The 18,695-nt window shown below is 41.9% G+C and overlaps 1 protein-coding gene across 5 annotated transcripts in view; it reads left to right on the top strand.

The window, feature by feature from the left end:
• The first annotated feature begins 1,056 nt into the window (after positions 1 to 1,056).
• Positions 1,057 to 18,695, top strand: part of LOC128706566 (protein FAM136A) — a 111,416-nt gene continuing 93,777 nt past the window's right edge. For 4 of the 5 annotated variants that reach the window (XR_011392662.1, XM_070090293.1, XM_070090285.1 and 1 more), the window contains exon 1: positions 1,057 to 1,198. Coding sequence is in view for 3 of the 5 variants with exons in the window: in XM_070090293.1 (XP_069946394.1) it covers positions 1,112 to 1,198 (87 nt within the window). In the remaining 2 variants the exon portion in view is untranslated. The other variant, XM_070090294.1, reaches the window with a different exon arrangement.

Genomic DNA, 18,695 nt, shown 5'->3' with positions numbered 1-18,695 from the left:
CATAAGCACAGTATCATCAGCAAACAGTAACTGTGTCAATTCCCATTTTGTACTTGATTCCCCATAATTTAATCCCACCCCTCTCCCGAACACCCTAGCATTTACTTCTTTTACATCCCCATCTATAAATATATTAAACAACCATGGTGACATTACACATCCCTGTCTAAGACCAACTTTTACCGGGAAGTAATCTCCCTTTCTTCTACAGGGGTGCACAATAAACTAGCCACTTCGGTGGCAAAACCTAAAATCTAATCTCTTCTACACACCCTAACCTGAGCCTCACTATCCTCATAAAAACTCTTTACAACATTTAATAACTTACCACCTATTCCATATACTTGCAACATCTGCCACATTGCTCCCCTATCCACTCTATCATATGCCTTTTCTAAATCCATAAATGCAATGAAAACTTCCCTACTGGCCTGGTGGTTAACGCTCTCGCTTCACACGGCGAGGGCCTGGGTTCGATTCCCAGCCAGAGTAGAAACATTGGGCGTGTTTCTTTCCACCTGTTGTCTATGTTCCCCATCAGTAAAATGGGTACCTGGGTGTTAGTCGACTGGTGTGGGTCGCATCCTGGGACACTGACCTAATTTGCCCGAGATGCTCAGCATAACAAGTGGCTTTCTATGTAGTAGTATGTCATTGTTGTCAGCTAGGACTGTATACCAAGTACATGTACTTGTAGTAAATAAAGATTATTATTATTATTACCTTTATCTAAATACTGTTCACATATATGCTTCAATTTAAACACTTGATCTACACATCCACTACCCACTCTGAAGCCTCCTTGCTCATCCACAATCCTACATTCTGTCTTACCTCTAATTCTTTCAATAACAACCCTACCGTAATTATTTTACAAAATAACATTAATGTAAATTGCCTAATGGAAATAAGTCACTCTGTCTTATTTCCATTAGGATCCTGTCACACACGTCTCTTTTATATTGATATTATGAATATCAGTGCTATTATTTCTTATTTTAAAAAATCTTGAAGCATTTTTTTTTATAATTTTGGTTAAGTTGTGTTGAGTGTGTATCCCGCGGGCCGGTGTTGATCAGGTGTTGCAGCAGCGGTACACAGCAGCCGGACCATGGTGGAGCAGGCACAAGTCCGCATCCAGGAGGCCATGACGGCCCTGGTGGATGACCTGGACAAGACCTACCTCCGGGGCATCCAGGTCAGTCATCCACTCACCACACACACATGAGCACTCACTAACACTCCTGAAAACAGCCTCACCTGGGCAGATTTCGCCGGTCATGCTTCGGTGGGGGTGTTTGATAATTGTGTTGGGTCTGTGTAAATCTTAGTATATATTCATTATATTAATCATATTAAGTTGTGTATATATTTATCGAAGTTGCTGGCTTGATCTTGTATGAATTGGGAAGACTGCGGACATTTTTCAAGGTTTTGCTCTGCCTGCCACAAGATAAGACCTTACCAGCCGGTTTAAACACAAGTACTAGATAAATCATGTCTAAGTAAATTTATTCAGGTATACACAAATACAGTACATACATTATCATACATAAGCAACACATGTGTAGAGAACCTAGGATAACCCCAAAAATTCATTACTGATATAATGGATAATACTACATTAACTTAACCTAGCCAAGCAGTATACGTGCAGTAACTAAAATATAACCACTTATTGAGCTTAGCACCACCAACACTGACTACTATTCAACATAAATATAAGAGAAACACAGTGGATAAACTTATACGGGAGTTATTTCTTGGGTAGCTTCCCCTCAAGGAAGGTTCCTTGATGTTGGTGAGGGGCTCTTGATTTAGGGAATTGGATCTGTGCTCCAGTTCCCCAAATTAAGCCTGAATGCCTTCCACATCCCCCCCCCCCAGGCGCTGTATAATCCTCCGGGTTTAGCGCTTCCCCCTTGATTGTAATAATAATAATCTTGGGTAGCTTTAGGTAGAGGTCGTTGTGATAAGGACCTGCCTCGCATGGGCCAGTAGGCCTTTGGTAGTGTTCCTCCATTCTTATGTTCTTATAAATAAAGAATATCACAATTAAGGGTACAGTACCTGAAATGTAATATCACTACGAAGAACCAAATACAGTGCCATTACAATCAAACTTGATCCTATGACAGAATGTAAAGAAAAAAATGTATTGATTGGCAGAGAGCGAACTGACAGCAATAATGTTGACAAAGATGTCAAATTTTTTTTACGTAAAACCCAAGACCTCTATAACATGCATTGTCCAATCAAAACGAAGCAGATCACAGCAAAGAGACTAAACAGTCCATGGCTAACAAATAGTAACCTCAAATCCATTGATAAAAAATACCAGCTTCAATTGAAAAACTGTTCAGATTAGGCTGGTATGGCTGGAAAACATTAGGGACGTGTTTCCTTAAGACACTTCCTGTCCCTGTTCACCCATCAGTGTAAAATGGGTACCTGGATGTTAGTCAACTGGCATGGGTTGCATCCTGGGACAAAACTGACATAATTTGCCCAAAATGCTCAGCATAACAAGCAGCTTTCTATATACGTAGTAGTATGTCACTGATGTCAGCTGGGCCTGTGTACCTCTCGTTAGTATCATTTACCAGTAGTATCAGTTACCAGTAGTGTCAGTAGTAATGACTCATCCAATCGTTACTGATTCACAGCTGTGTGAATCGTTCAACCTCTTCAAGGGGGGCTCCTTGGCGTGGTGAAGAGGCTCTTGGTCTGAGGAATTAGACCTATCGGTCTTCTTCCTCAGACCGAACCTAATTACCCCCCAATCTCCCCTCCCCTATCCCATCCTCCCCATCCTCCCCTTTTTCCTTTCCTCCTCCTCCTCCCCACTCCTCCCTTTTGCCCTTCCTCTTTTTGTCCTTTGGGATTTCTCCCACAGGCGCGCTAGTTCCTAGGTAGGAGAAAGGACACCGGGGTCCATCCCATTCCGTTGAGGTTTCTTGGCGGTGGCGTAGTTTGCCGTGGAATCTGGATTGCCTAGGGATGTCCCGATCCCTCTCCGGTATCCCGGAGTAGCTTTGGGTGTCTTTTGGGCGACGGGTGTAGCTCTGGAAGCCACCTTTCGGATTCCGGGGGTGGTGGCTGAAGGAGGTATGCTTTGTGGCGGATATCCGGCCGCCCTCTCTTTTGTCCACCGAGGTAGCTCGGCAGATGTGAGGTTGCTATCCCAGATTGCTGGTTTACTGGCATGAAGGGTAGGGTATGGCACGGGTTCCATGCTGCATCTGCGCTACTAGCGGTGTCGAGTCCTCTTGGGCGCGGAGGGAGATTTCTGGCCCTTTCATCCCTCCTAGGAACTATCCCTCCCCGGTCCCCCCTTTTTTTTTCTTTTTTTTATTTTTATTTTCTTTTCTTCTTTCTTTTTTTTTCTTAAAAACAAAAAGAAAGAAGTAACCTAACCATGGCAGCCCTAGTCCATGAACCTGGTACCCCCGGGCCCCTTCTTGATACCGCACCCCGTTCTGACCCCGCCTCGTCTTTGGACCACTCTTCAGACATTCCTCATGCCTCTGTACCTATTGCCGGTGCTGTTTCCTCACCCGCTTCAGGTACTGAGGCCTCGACTGACTCCTTCGATTTATCAGACCTTCGCTCTCCTCTGACTATGCTTCCGGCCTCTCCCTCTACGGTGCGGCAATTTTCAAATCGCCGACCCGTTCCACGTCGGACCAACTCTGGTCCCACGCCTAAACGTCAACGACAATTACCTGCTGATGATACTTCTCCACCTTCACCTTCTCGTTCTTCTCAGAAACGATCGACACGTCCTTCACTACCTTTCCACGCTCAGTTTCAGACTGAACAGTGGACTAAATTCTTCACTTTACGACCAACTTCCTCTACTGCCTATCTTTCTGACCATAGTATTGGCAAGGCACTCCTACGCCATGTTGGTAAAGATATTTCTTTTCATGCTCTTAAGAGCGGTACGCGCATCATTACCGTACAGAATGCTACCCAGGCTCGTGAGCTCTCTCGTCTTACCCATATAGATACTGTTCCTGTCACCCTTGAAAAACATCATTCCCTCAATTCTTGTAGTGGTACCGTTATTCTGCCCCATACCATAGTTCAACAAAATTTCCAGACATGTGGCACCGACATTCTAGAACAGCTGGAACTCCAAGATCTCCCAATCCTCAAGGTAGACACTTACGTTCTTCCTGCCCGTGGGCGGAGACGATACCCTAGCAATGTGGCTCGTTTAACTTTTGACAGCCGAGAACTCCCATCCTCCGTTTATATAGCAGGACATCGGTTACAAGTTCGAAAGGTGATCCCTACACCACAACAGTGTAGAAATTGCTGGCGATTTGGCCATCCAGCGAAATATTGCAGATCTATCGCCGAATGCCCAGTCTGTGGTGCCGATGACCATTCTAATACGTCTTGCAATCGATCTCCCTCTTGCCTTAACTGTCATGAGGCTCACCCTTCGTACTCTCGCCGTTGTCAGGTCTATTTAAACGAGCGGGAAATCCGTTACCTCAAAGAGACAGAAGGTCTCCCTTATGCCATGGCAGTTTCTCATCTCCGCCTCCAAGGGAGACTCCCACGTGTTTCTTATTCCCGTGTTTCAAAACGTCCCCCCACTTCTGGTATCCCATCTTCTACACCCACCTCTGTGGTTACCTCTCCCATAATCACTCCTGTATCTAATCCTTTTGCTGTCCTCGGCTCAGACGTCCCTACTTCAACGCCTCAGTCTAATCTCGCTTCTTCGAGTTCTCTCTTACAAGCCTCAGTATCGACGAGACCTCGTACGACACCTCTTCCCAATCGTCCCTCTACTTCTCAAAAGTCAAAAAAAGGTCCGGTAACACCTCCTACCCATCTTCCACCTCCTCATTTTACCCTCCCTGTCTCTGTCCCTAGTTCTTCCCCTCTCACTGGCTCAGTTACAAGTGCAGAGGTTCACCCTCCTCCTCGTAATGTACCTTCCTCCCCTGTTCCCTCCCAAGTTTCTACCTCTTCTGCCACCTCCCAGGTTCCTGTCTCTTCTGTCCCCTGCCACGCTTCTCCAGTTCCCTCCACCCTTTCGCCCCCCCCTACCTTGGTACAGTCCAATACAGTTCCAATCTTTACTCATCCTCCCCCTACCATTCCCAATATTGTCTCCCATACGACATCTCTGAATTCCGAAACACTTGAAGCAATCTCTGAATATATTGCAGAGACCAAACCATCAATGGACACTGATCCACCTTCCGCTCTTCCTCTCTCCTCTGCTCCATCTGCGCAACTCCTTTCTTCACAGCGCACCGTTCCTTCGCTGCTTGAACATTTTCCACTGCCTCCGCATGTGGACTTTTCTAACCCTTCTAGTCCGTAGGAACCCTTACCTGCGGATTTCAAGTATCTTTATCATTGCCAATCATGGCCTTTTTACAGTGGAATATACGCGGCCTCAGGGGTAATCGGGGTGAGCTTCAGATGTTACTCTCCCAGTTTGCCCCTGTTGGTGTTTGCTTACAGGAACCAAAATTACACTCTGCTGTTATTTCTCACATCTCAGGCTATAATTTATTGTATTCTTCAGATCCTTTTCCTGATGGGACCTTTAATGAAAGTGCCCTTCTTCTCCGCACTGATATTCCGTACCATCAGCTATTTGTTCATACTTCGCTGCATTACACAGCAGCCCGTATCCACTTACATAGGTGGTATACGCTCTGTTCTTTATATCTCTCTCCTTCTCGGGCATTATCTATTCCGGATTTTGCCTTCCTTGTTTCGTCATTACCGCCACCGATTCTGTTACTTGGTGATTTTAATGCCCACCATTTCCTCTGGGGAGGGTCTCACTGTGATTCCCGTGGAATTCAGTTAGAGGCTTTTCTTGCCACCCACCCCCTCCATGTTTTAAATACAGGTACTCACACCCATTTTGATCCTCGGACTCATACTCTCTCTTGCATCGATCTCTCAGTTTGCTCTTCCTCCGCCGCATTAGACTTTACTTGGTCTGTTCTCCCGGACTTACATGACAGTGATCATTTCCCAATCATTCTTACTTCCCCTTCATATTCGCCACCTCTTCGCACCCCACGCTTTCAATTTAATCGGGCAAATTGGAACCTTTACTCACACCTGACTGTTTTTAAAGAGGTTCCTTCTTCGTCCTCCATCGATGAGCTTTTACACCTCTTCTCGTCCTCCGTTTTCACCGCAGCTTCTCATTCTATACCCCAAACTTCGGGCAGGCATTCTCAGAAATGCGTGCCTTGGTGGTCTCCTGCTTGTGCTCGTGCAGTACGTTTGAAACGCGCTGCATGGGGCAGGTACCGGTACAATAGAACCACAGAGCGACTCCTTGATTTTAAACAGAAGCGTGCGATCGCTCGCCGTGTCATCCGTGACGCTAAACGCACTTGCTGGCGAGATTATGTCTCCACCATCACCTCTGCTTCCTCTATGAGTGCAGTCTGGAAAAAAGTACGAAAACTGAGTGGTAAATATTCTCCTGACCCGGCTCCTGTTCTGCGGGTTGCCGGTGTTGATATAGCAAACCCACTAGATGTTGCCAATGAAATTGGCAATCATCTGGTCCGTATTTCTCAGGGACTCCATCTATGCCCCTCATTTCTTTCCTCAAAGTCTGCCAGAGAGTTAGCACCCTTGGACTTTTCTTCTCTCAGAGAAGAACAGTATAATGTGCCTTTTACACTTCAAGAACTGGAGGCAACACTCTCAGCTTGTCGATCATCGGCAGCTGGGCCCGACGACATTCATATTCGTATGCTACAACATTTACATCAGTCAGCCCTTGCAGTCCTATTACACCTTTACAATCTTATTTGGTCACAAGGAGTTCTTCCACAGCTGTGGAAATCCGCCATTGTTCTCCCTTTCCGCAAACCAGGCACTACGGGACATGAAACCTCCCACTATCGTCCCATTGCTCTTACCAGTGCAGTTTGCAAAGTAATGGAACGTCTAGTAAATAGACGTTTAGTGTGGTATTTAGAGACACACAACAGTCTCTCCACTCGTCAATATGGCTTTCGTAAGGGACGTTCTACCATAGACCCCTTACTGCGCTTGGATACGTATGTTCGTAATGCCTTTGCGAATAACCACTCAGTTATTGCCATATTTTTTGACCTTGAGAAGGCATATGACACAACTTGGAGGTATAATATTTTAGCCCAAGCCCACTCCTTAGGCCTTCGAGGCAATCTACCATCCTTCCTTAAGAACTTTTTAACTGACAGGCATTTCCGTGTTCGGGTTAATAATGTGCTCTCCCCGGACTTTGTCCAAGCTGAAGGTGTCCCCCAGGGATGTGTTCTGAGCACAACACTTTTTCTCCTTGCTATTAATGATTTGGCCTCTAGTCTTCCATCAAATATTTGGTCATCACTCTATGTTGATGACTTTGCTATTGCCTGTGCAGGCGCTGACTGTCACCTCCTTACAGTTTCTCTCCAGCATGCAGTCGACCGTGTTTCCAATTGGGCCACCACACATGGGTTTAAATTTTCCAGCACTAAAACCCACCAAATCACTTTCACTAGACGCTCTGTCATCTCTGATCATCCTTTGTACCTCTATGGCTCACGTATCCCTGAACGTGATACAGTCAAGTTTCTGGGCCTCCTCTTTGATCGTAGGTTATCCTGGAAACCTCACATTACCTCTCTGAAGGCAACTTGTCACAGCCGGCTGAACCTTCTTAAAACCCTTGCTCATCTTTCGTGGGGAGCTGATCGTCGAACCCTCCTTCACCTACATTCCACCCTTATTTTATCGAAACTTGATTATGGTGACCAGATCTATTCAGCGGCATCTCCTGCTACTCTCTCTAGCCTTAACCCCATTCATCACCAAGGATTACGTTTATGCCTTGGTGCTTTTCGCTCTTCCCCTGTCGAAAGCCTCTATGCAGAAGCGAACGTTCCATCCTTATCCGATCGCCGTGATGCCCATTGCCTGCGCTACTATGTACGCTCTCATGATCTCCGCAATCCTTCCATTTATAGAATGGTCACTGATATTAGTAGACATTCTTTATTTGTTCGCCGCCCCTGCTTACTCCGTCCCTTCTCTCTTCGCCTTCATTCGCTCTTGTCTTCTCTTCAACTACCACCTTTCTATGTACATGTAGCATCTCACTTTTCCCTACCCCCCTGGGAGGTCCCAGCTGTTCGAGTCTGTTCTTTCTCCCTCCCTTGCTCGAAAGCCCAACTGTCTACGGTCGCTTCCCGCTCTCTTTTTCTTGACCACTTTCACTCTCATTCTCATGCCATTGCTGTGTACACAGATGGCTCTAAGTCTTCTGACGGCGTAGGATTCGCAGCAGTGTTTCCGGACAGCGTCGTACAAGGGCATTTACTATCTTCAGCTAGTATTTTTACTGCTGAATTATATGCCATCCTTACAGCACTTATCCGTATTGCATCTATGCCTGTGTCATCATTTGTGGTTGTCTCAGACTCCCTTAGTGCTTTACAGGCTATACAAAAATTTGATACACCTCACCCCTTAGTCCTCCGTATCCAACTTTGGCTACGCCGCATCTTTACTAAGCATAAAGATATTGTTTTTTGTTGGGTCCCTGGTCATGTTGACGTACATGGCAATGAACAGGCAGACACTGCTGCGCGGTCAGCAGTACATGACCTACCAGTTTCTTACAGAGGTATTCCATGTACGGACTATTTTGCTGTAATATCTTCCCACCTTCACACCCGTTGGCAACAACGTTGGTCTACTATGCTCGGCAACAAACTTCAGTCTATTAAACCGAGTATAGGTTACTGGCCGTCTTCTTATCACCAGTGTCGAGGTTGGGAGACTACTCTCTCCCGTCTTCGCATTGGCCATACTCGTCTTACTCATGGATATCTCATGGAGAGGCGTCTTGCTCCTCTCTGTGAGAATTGCCAAGCTCCATTATCAGTCAGCCACATTCTGTTGGACTGCCCACTTTATCAACGAGCACGCAGAATTTACCTCTGTCGTCGTCTTCGCCCCGCTGCTCTCTCTTTACCTTCCCTTCTCGCTGATGGACCCACCTTTCATCCGGACTCTCTTATTGACTTTTTGACAACGACTGACTTACTTCACAAATTCTGATACTTTCAGCCCTTTCTACTTGTATCTCTTGCTACCCTCTACCCCCGTACTATCCCCTGCCCCGCTGTTTTCTGTAACCTGCTGATCATCCCCCCTCCCTCCTGCCATCCAATTCCCTTGCTTCCTTCCCTACCCTGCAGCGCTGTATAGCCCTTGTGGCTTAGCGCTTCTTTTTGATTATAATAATAATAATAATATTTTGGCTAATCCCATTGTTCCAGTCGACCAAACTCATAACTATTTCTTTAGGACTCCATTTTTCTATCGATTGAGTACAAGAAACTGCTCATTTACCAATTTCAACTACCCAATAACGTGGTCAGAAATTTGCAATTTGGCCAATTTCATGAAGATTAAAAAATATGACAATTTCAAAATAGGGTCCAGAATGAACAATGCAGACATTCCTGGCTCTAAAATAACATTTTCTTTGTTCATCAGTCATGTCTCCAGGCCCCTCTTGAATTTTTATTCAAACAAAAAATAGAAGATTTACTGTTATACAGACTACTGCAATATTGTAATTACTGTATAAATGATGTCAACTCATTCATGACTGCATATTAGAATGGCTACTTGGACATTTATTGGAAAAATGACATCATTTGTTAACTTTGAACATCGGCAAAAATCAAACATTTTCCCTATTTTGAGCTCCATTTCAATCAAAATTGCCTCTATTTCTCTGTTTTCCATTCTATCAAATGAGACAAAGAAAACGAGAATGCAACCATAAATACTATAGGAAAATAGAGCACAAAGTCGGGATTTTAACCCTTTCAGGGTCCGTCCCGTAGATCTACGGCTTTACGTTCAGGGTCCAAACCGTAGATCTACGTCATGAGCTCAGCTCACTCTGATAAACTGTGAGTGGTACATTTGGGCCTAGATATGAGAGAATACAGTGGACCCCCGGTTAACGAACTTTTTTCATTCCAGTAGTATGTTCAGGTGCCAGTACTGACCGAATTTTTTCCCATAAGGAATATTGTGAAGTAGATTAGTCCATTTCAGACCCCCAAACATACACGTACAAACGCACTTACATAAATACACTTACATAATTGGTCGCATTTGGAGGTGATCGTTAAGCGGGGGTCCACTGTACATCTATGTGGTATGTGTGCACCACATAAAACAAATTCTGCAGCACACTGTGTATAATGAGAGAAAAAAAACTGAAATCATGATTTTTCGATTAAAACAGCGACTTTGCAGTGTTTTTTCGTATGTTTTTTATAGTTGTATTTGCGATTTCTTGGTCTCATTTGATAGAATGGCAGACATATTACAGAAATAGAGATGATTTTGATTAGTTTTAGCACTGGAAATGGCTTGAAACTGAGCTCAAAGTAGCGGAAATGTTAAATTTTTGCCGATATTCAAGAGTAAACAAACGACCTCACACGTCTAATACACACCAGCTGGTGGGTCTAATATACATTCACAAATATGGTGATGATATTTATACAATTATTACAGTATTGCATAACAGTAAATCTTCTATTTTTTGGTGTGAAAAAAATTCATTATGTGAATAAAAAATCAAAATGGAATTTATTTGTTAAGCCTCAAAACATAACTAATGAACAGAAAAAGTGTTAGTTTAGTTCCAGGAATGCCTACATTGTTCAATATCCTACCTCTCCCCCCCCTCCCACCCTTTTCCAATATTTCTATCCTTACCCATCTTACCAAAGCTCTGGTCATAAGAAGAAGAAATAATTCTATTGCTAACATAATATATGTTAGTGTAAACTTGTTACCTGGCATTTATATGCATTTGTAAGTTGAAAAAAAATGGCGTTCTTCTATCCAGCGATGTCTGCTTTTCGGCAGTAATCTGGAACTTAACCTGCCGTGTAAGTGGGGCCCTACTGTATACAGCCCTCAATAAAAATGAATATCCACTGGGGCTCTTCATCGACCTATGGAAAGCATTTGATACAGTGGACCACAATCTCCTGCACCTAAAACTAAATCATTATGGCATCAGAGGACATTCCCACTATTACCTAAAATCTTATCTTAATAGACACCAGTATGTATCCTAGGCCCACTCTTTCTCATCTACATCAGTGATCTCTCCAATGCATCTCAACTCCTTAACCCGTAAACTGTCCAAATGTAGCACTGAATATTTTTTTTTTTTTTTTTTAATGATGAGTGCATTTTTCCCAGCATCCCCAAATTTTGTCATATTGCGCACACCGAGTGCACAGACCCATTCTCTCGTGTCTAGGCAACTCAGGCCTATCGTGCCAAGGTTGAAAGCATGTAAAATAAAACGTAGATCTACATTTGAACAGTTTAACTCTTTCAGGGTCCGTGCCATAGATCTACGGCTTTACATTAAGGGTCCAAACCATAAATCTACACCATGAGCTCAGCTCACTTTGAAAAGCTATGAGCAGTAAATTTGGGCCTAGATATGAGAGAATACATCTATGTGGTATGTGTGCACCACATAAAACAAATCCTGCAGCACTGCATAATGAGAGAAAAAAACTGAGACCGTAATTTTCAATTAAAACGGCAACTTTGCAGTGTTTTTTCGTATGTTTTTTATAGTTGTATTTGCAATTTCTTGGTCTCATTTGATATAATGGAAAATATATTAAAGAAATAGAGATGATTTTGATTGGTTTTAATACTGGAAATGGCTTGAAACTGAGCTCAAAGTAGCAGAAATGTTAAATTTTTGCTGATGTTCAAGAGTAAACAACTGACCTAATACGTCTAATACACGCCAGCTGGTGGGTCTAATATATGTTCACAAATGTACTGATGTTATTTATACAGTTACTACAATATTGCATGACAGTAAATCTTCTATTTTTTGGTTTGAATAAAAATTCATTGTGAATTAAAAATCAAAATGGAATTCATTTGTAAAGCCTGAAAGCATAACTAATGAAAAGAGGAAATGTTAGTTTAGTGCCAGGAATGCCTGCATTGTTTATTCTGGACCCTATTTTGAAATTGGAATATTTTGAACTTTGCACTAAATTGGCCAAATTACCAATTTCCAATCACTTTATTTTGTAGTTGAAACAGTTCCGTTGGCGATTTCTTGTGCTCAATCGATAGAATAGAAATACTAGTGAAATAGCAAAGAATTTAGCTGACTGGAATAACGTAATTGGCCTAAAATGGGAGTCAATAACTGACAAATGTACTGATGTTATTTATACAGTTATTACAATATTGCATGACAGTAAATCTTCTATTTTTTGGTTTGAATAAAAATTCATTGTGAATTAAAAATCAAAATGGAATTCATTTGTAAAGCCTGAAAGCATAACTAATGAAAAGAGGAAATGTTAGTTTAGTGCCAGGAATGCCTGCATTGTTTATTCTGGACCCTATTTTGAAATTGGAATATTTTGAACTTTGCACTAAATTGGCCAAATTACCAATTTCCAATCACTTTATTTTGTAGTTGAAACAGTTCCGTTGGCGATTTCTTGTGCTCAATCGATAGAATAGAAATACTAGTGAAATAGCAAAGAATTTGGCCGACTGGAATAACATAATTGGCCTAAAATGGGAGTCAATAACTGACAAATCAAAATTCGCAAGAGCCTAATTTCGTCAATTTTCCATCAAATTTCATACTTTGTTTTATTACCTTCAGAAAAAGATTCTTTACCATTTCATAAGAAAAAATAACAAAATTAATTTTTGAAAATTCTTGCACACTGGTGTGCACTTTGAAATTTGGCCTCTGGACCCTGAAAGGGTTAAGGGTTAAACCAGTTAGGTATGCAGACGACACTACTTATGTCTACTCCCACTCAAACCCAGCTATACTTAGAGACACTGTAAACGACGAGCTTCTAAAAATATGTACAGTGGACCCCCGGTTAACGATATTTTTTCACTCCAGAAGTATGTTCGGGTGCCAGTACTGACCGAATTTGTTCCCATAAGAAATATTGTGAAGTAGATTAGTCCATTTCAGACCCCCAAACATACACGTACAAATGCACTTACATAAATACACTTACATAATTGGTCGCATTCGGAGGTGATCGTTATGCGGGGGTCCACTGTACTACAGTGGACCCCAGCTTACGATATTATTTCATTCCAGAAGTATGTTCAGGTGCCATTACTGAACGAATTTGTTCCCATAAGGAATATTGTGAATTAGATTAGTCCATTTCAGACCCAAACATACACGTACAAACACACTTACATAAATACACTTACATAATTGGTTGCATTGGGAGCTGATCGTAAACCGGGGGTCCACTGTAGTACTTGGATGATGACCAACAAACTCTCAACATAGATGAAACATACTTCATGCTGTGTGGAAACAGTTTTAAATATCCAATTAATATATCAATAAATGGTTCCCCCATTACAAGACACACTGAGGGTAAATTTCTAGGTCTTCTCCTTGACTGTAATCTTATACGTATTTCATTCCCACATCCAGCATACATCCAAGAAATTTCCAAATTAGTAGGAATCCTTTCCAAGATACGATACTATATACCCCAAATGACTCTCCTTACCCTATACCACTCTTTAACCCTTTGACTGTTTTGGTCATATATATACGTCTTACGAGCCAGTGTTTCGGATGTATTAATACGCATAAATTCTAGCGGCTTTAAATCAAGCAGGAGAAAGCTGGTAGGCCCACATGTGAGAGAATGGGTCTGTGTGGTCAGTGTGCACCACAAAAAAAATCCTGCAGCACACAGTGCATAATGAGAAAAAAACTGACCATTTTTTTTTTTGGATTAAAACGCCGACTTTGAGGTGTATTTTTGTATAGTATTTATCGTTGTATTCTCGTTTTCGTGGTCTCGCGTGATAAAATGAAAAACATATTACAGAAATAGGTAGAGGTTGTTTTGATAAGGACCTGCCTCGCATGGGCCAGTAGGCCTTCTACAGTGTTCCTCCATTCTTATGTTCTTATATTCTTAAATAGAGATGATTTTGATTAGTTTGACGATGAAAACAACTGTGAAATTGAGCTCAAAGTATCGGAAATGTTCGATTTTTACCATTGTTCAGGAGTAAGCAAATCACGCCACACGTCCAATACACATCAACTGGGGAGTCTAATATTCTTTCACTAGTGCACTGATATTATTTATACCATTTTTACAATAATGCAGTAGTCTGCATAACAGTAAATTTTGTATTTTTTGTATGAATAAAAAATCAAAATAGAAAGCAATAGCAATATAAGGGGGGCCTTGAGACGTGACTAATGAACAGAAGATATGTTATTTTAGTGCCAAGAATGTCTACATTGTTTATTCTATACCCTAGTTTGAAATTGGCATCTTTTTTAATTTGCATGAAATTGGCCAAATTGTCAATTTCTGACCACTTTATTGGGTAGTTCAAATCAGTAAATGGGCGGTTTCTTGTACTCAACTGATAGAAAAGATGGAGTTCTAAAGAAAGAGCTATGAGTTTGGTCAACTGGAACAATGGAATTGGCCAAAAACAGGGCTCAAAGTTGGCGAAATTGCCGATGCATTTGTCACCGAGACTGCTAACTTTGCGGGAGCATAATTCTGTGAGTTTTCGACCAAATTTCATACTTTTGGTGTTATTACCATCGGGAAAAGATTCTCTATCATTTCACAAGAAAAAATAATTTTATTTTTTCCCAAAAGTTTTGTGATATAGAATGACAGTTTCAGAAAGGGACTTGCGAGAGTCAAAGGGTTAATATATCCCTACCTCACCCATTGTATTTGTGCCTGGGGATCAGCCACAGCCAATTACCTTAAACCTTTAATTACCCAACAAAAAGCTGCTGTGCAGATGATTACCAGCTCCTGTGCCAGACAGCACACCCCACCAGTTTTCAAAAGCCTGAACATATGAGACGTACACTCGTATTATTGTGCCTACTACATATACAGAACATTAAACTCCAATATAAACCCTCCACTTAAACTTCTCGTTGATAGCTACAACAGAATGGTCACAACGCAAGGCACAAGGCTCTCTTTGACGTCCCTCATGTCAGTCTCACACTATGCAGAAATGCAATGCACATAAGGGCCTGAAGATCTGGAATTCATTACCTGAACCAGTAAAGGATACCCTGACTACACTTAAATTTAGAACTATGCTTAAAAATCATCTCTTACCTCAGTGGTAACCAAACCAACCAAAACAACTTCTAATCAGTTTGAAGTAACTCAAATATTATACAGTGGTCCCTCAATAATCGTCCATAATCCGTTCCTGGAAGTGGGACTATTATCGAAATGGACGATTTACGAATCAATTTTCCCCATAAGAAATAATGTAAATTCAATTAATCCGTTCCTGACACCCAGAAGTATTAAAACAAAAAAATTTTTTTACATGAAATATAGATGTAGTACATAAACAATACAGTGGCACATGATGAATTAAACATTAACAGAATAACGCTTACCTTTATTGGCTATTCTTCTTTGTGTATGGAAGACTGGAGAATGAGACTGATTGGATGAATTACTGTTTGGAAGGGGAATCCCCTTCCATCAACACCTCGGGTATCAATTGCTTTTCTGGGGTTACTTCTTTTTTCTGTTTCTTAATGCCACTAGGACCACCTTGAGAGTCACTGGAGCCCTGTCTTGCAAAAAAACTGTCCAGAGAGCTCTGTTTCTGGCGTCTCTTTAAAACTTCCCTAAAATGGGCCAAGACTCTGTCACTGTACAAGTTGCTGATATGGCTTGCAACATCCTTCTCTGGGTGATGTTTCTCCATAAATCTTTCCATCCTACCCCACATTTCAAAAATCTCCTTAATTTCTGAAGGAGGCACCTTCCTCCATCTCTCTTCCTCCTCCTCTGCAGCAAGATTCAGAGCTGCCATCTGTTGCTGTTCCTGCTGAAGCTCTTGCAGCTCCTCAGTGGTTAGCTCTTTGTTGTGGTCTTCCACCAATTCTTCCACATCCTCCAAACTCGCATCCAACCCCATGGAACTCCCCAGTGCCACAATGGATTTAACAACTGACATAGGCTCATCAGGGTCAGCCCCAAACCCTTCAAAATCCCTCTTGTGGACACAATCTGGCCACAATTTTCTCCAAGCAGAGTTCAAAGTCCTGGTAGTCACTCCCTCCCAAGCCTTACCTATAAGGCTTACGCAATGGAGAATACTGAAATGTTCTTTCCAAAAATCTCGTAGGGTCAAGTGAGTGTCTGAGGTCACATTCAAGCACCTTTCAAACATTGCTTTTGTGTAGAGTTTTTTAAAGTTTGCAATGACCTGCTGGTCCATGGGCTGGAGGAGAGAAGTGGTATTCGGGGGCAAGAACTTTACTGTGATGAACCCAAACTCCTTCAGAATTAGGTCATCCAAGTTTGGAGGATGAGCAGGTGCATTATCCATTACTAGGAGGCACTTGAGATCCAATTTCTTTTCCAGGAAGTAATTCTTCACACTAGGGCCAAACACTTCATTGAACCACTCTACAAAAATTTCCCTCGTGACCCATGCCTTACTATTAGATTTCCAAAACACACACAATTTACTCTTCATCACATTGTTTTTCCTGAACACTCTGGGATTTTCAGAATGGTACACTAGTAATGGCTTCACTTTGAAATCCCCACTAGCATTAGCACAAAACATTAGCGTCAGCCTGTCTTTCATAGGCTTGTGTCCTGGCATTGCCTTTTCCTCTTGTGTAATGAAAGTCCTCTTTGGCATTTTCTTCCAAAAGAGGCCTGTTTCGTCACAATTGAACACTTGTTCAGATTTCAGTCCTTCAGCCTCTATGTACTCCTGGAATTCATGCACATGTTTTTCAGCCGCCTTGTGGTCCGAACTGGCAGCCTCACCATGCCTTACCACACTGTGTATGCCAGTACGCTTCTTAAATCTCTCAAACCAGCCTTTGCTGGCCTTAAATTCACTCACATCATCACTAGTTGCAGGCAATTTCTTTACCAAATCGTCATGCAACTGCCTAGCCTTTTCACAAAGAAGCGACATCATAAGACTGTCTCCTGCTAATTTTTTCTCATTTATCCACACCAATAATAACTTCTCAACATCTTCGAGTACTGGTGATCTCATTTTTGTCAGCATATTTACCCCCTTTGCAACAACAGCATCCTTGATTTCCTTTTTCTTGGCTATGATGGAAGATATGGTTGTACGGGATTTTATTATACATCCTGGCCAGTTCGCCCACACATACGCCACTATCATATTGTTCAATGATGTTTTTCTTAAATTCAATCGTATTTCTCACCTTCTTTACCAAAGGCTTGGCACTAGGAGCTTTCTTTGGAGCCATGGTAGCTTATTTAGCACTTAAATAACTTGCAAGCACTAAAATAAATGAAATATTATGAAATATTTCGCTGGAGCACGTGAGGGGACCGTCGCTCACTGGTAAACAATGGCACACTGGCTGGGAAGAAAAGGCCAAGGCGGCTCGAGGCCGCTCAGACCGTGAGTAGGCGTCCGGGACGAAGGACTATTAGCGAGTTACCGGACCATTTCCGAGCCAATATTTTGACGAAAAAACAGGACTATTTCCGAAATGGACAACTTTCAGGCCGGACGATTATTAAGGGACCACTGTATTATATGACCTCTAGTCTATTAAACATCTGCCAATCCATGAAATATTAATCTTTGAACCATTAATTGTAGTATGGTTTTTATGGGCAATTTCAAGATTATTATTCTTATAAACCTCCACCTTGACTATCTCGCATTAGTATTAAGATTAAATTAAGATTCATTAAAAAGTTAACCACTCTTATCTTGTCTAGATTTAAGTAGTTATTGTGTACAGTGGAACCTCGGTACTCGAACAGCTCCATACTCAAACAATTCGGTACTCAAAATCTTTGTTCAGTAAAAAAAAAAATCGCTCTAGTCAACTGTTTGCTCGGCAGTCGACCAAACGAACACAACCTGCCAGAACACGTGCATCAGTCTCCCCGCAACTATCGCTCAGTCCAAAACTTCACTGTAAACTATTTCATGTTTCTTTGCATTTCTGGGTGCTTTTTTATACATGTATGTATAAATAAGTCACCATGGTGCCTAAGAAGACTAGTGATAACAGTCAACCAGAAAGAAAATTGGTTAGAGCATGTTTGCCATGATGTAAACACTGCCACCACCTGTCCATATAATATACCTTTAATTAATTTAGGTGTCTTTATTGTGCTTCTAGGTTATCTATCATGTTTCTGATATCAAGTTGGAATACATGTGATAGATAACCTTTACTACTAATATTAGCATAATTACACAACATTGTATTTGCGCCACTGCAAGTATCTGGCTATCAAGATGACTTGCCAGATACTGAATGCTCCTTCTGTTGGCCCCTACCCCTCTCCTATTGCTCCTTCCAATTCGGGCCCCTCTTATATTACGCTTGCTTTCCATTTTGAATTTTCATTCACACAAAAAATAGAAGATTTACTGTTATGCAGACTGCTGCATTATTGACAAAATGGTATACATAATAATAGAGTATTTGTGAAAGCATATTAGATCCACCAATTGATGTGTATTGGATGCGTGGTGTGATTTGTTTACTCTTGAACATCAGCAAAAATCTACATTTCCACTAACTTTAGCTCAATTTC

Source organism: Cherax quadricarinatus, chromosome 3 (genome assembly GCF_038502225.1).
Source record: "Cherax quadricarinatus isolate ZL_2023a chromosome 3, ASM3850222v1, whole genome shotgun sequence".
Lineage (NCBI taxonomy): Eukaryota > Metazoa > Arthropoda > Malacostraca > Decapoda > Parastacidae > Cherax > Cherax quadricarinatus.
This window is presented reverse-complemented; position numbering and strand designations above follow the sequence as displayed.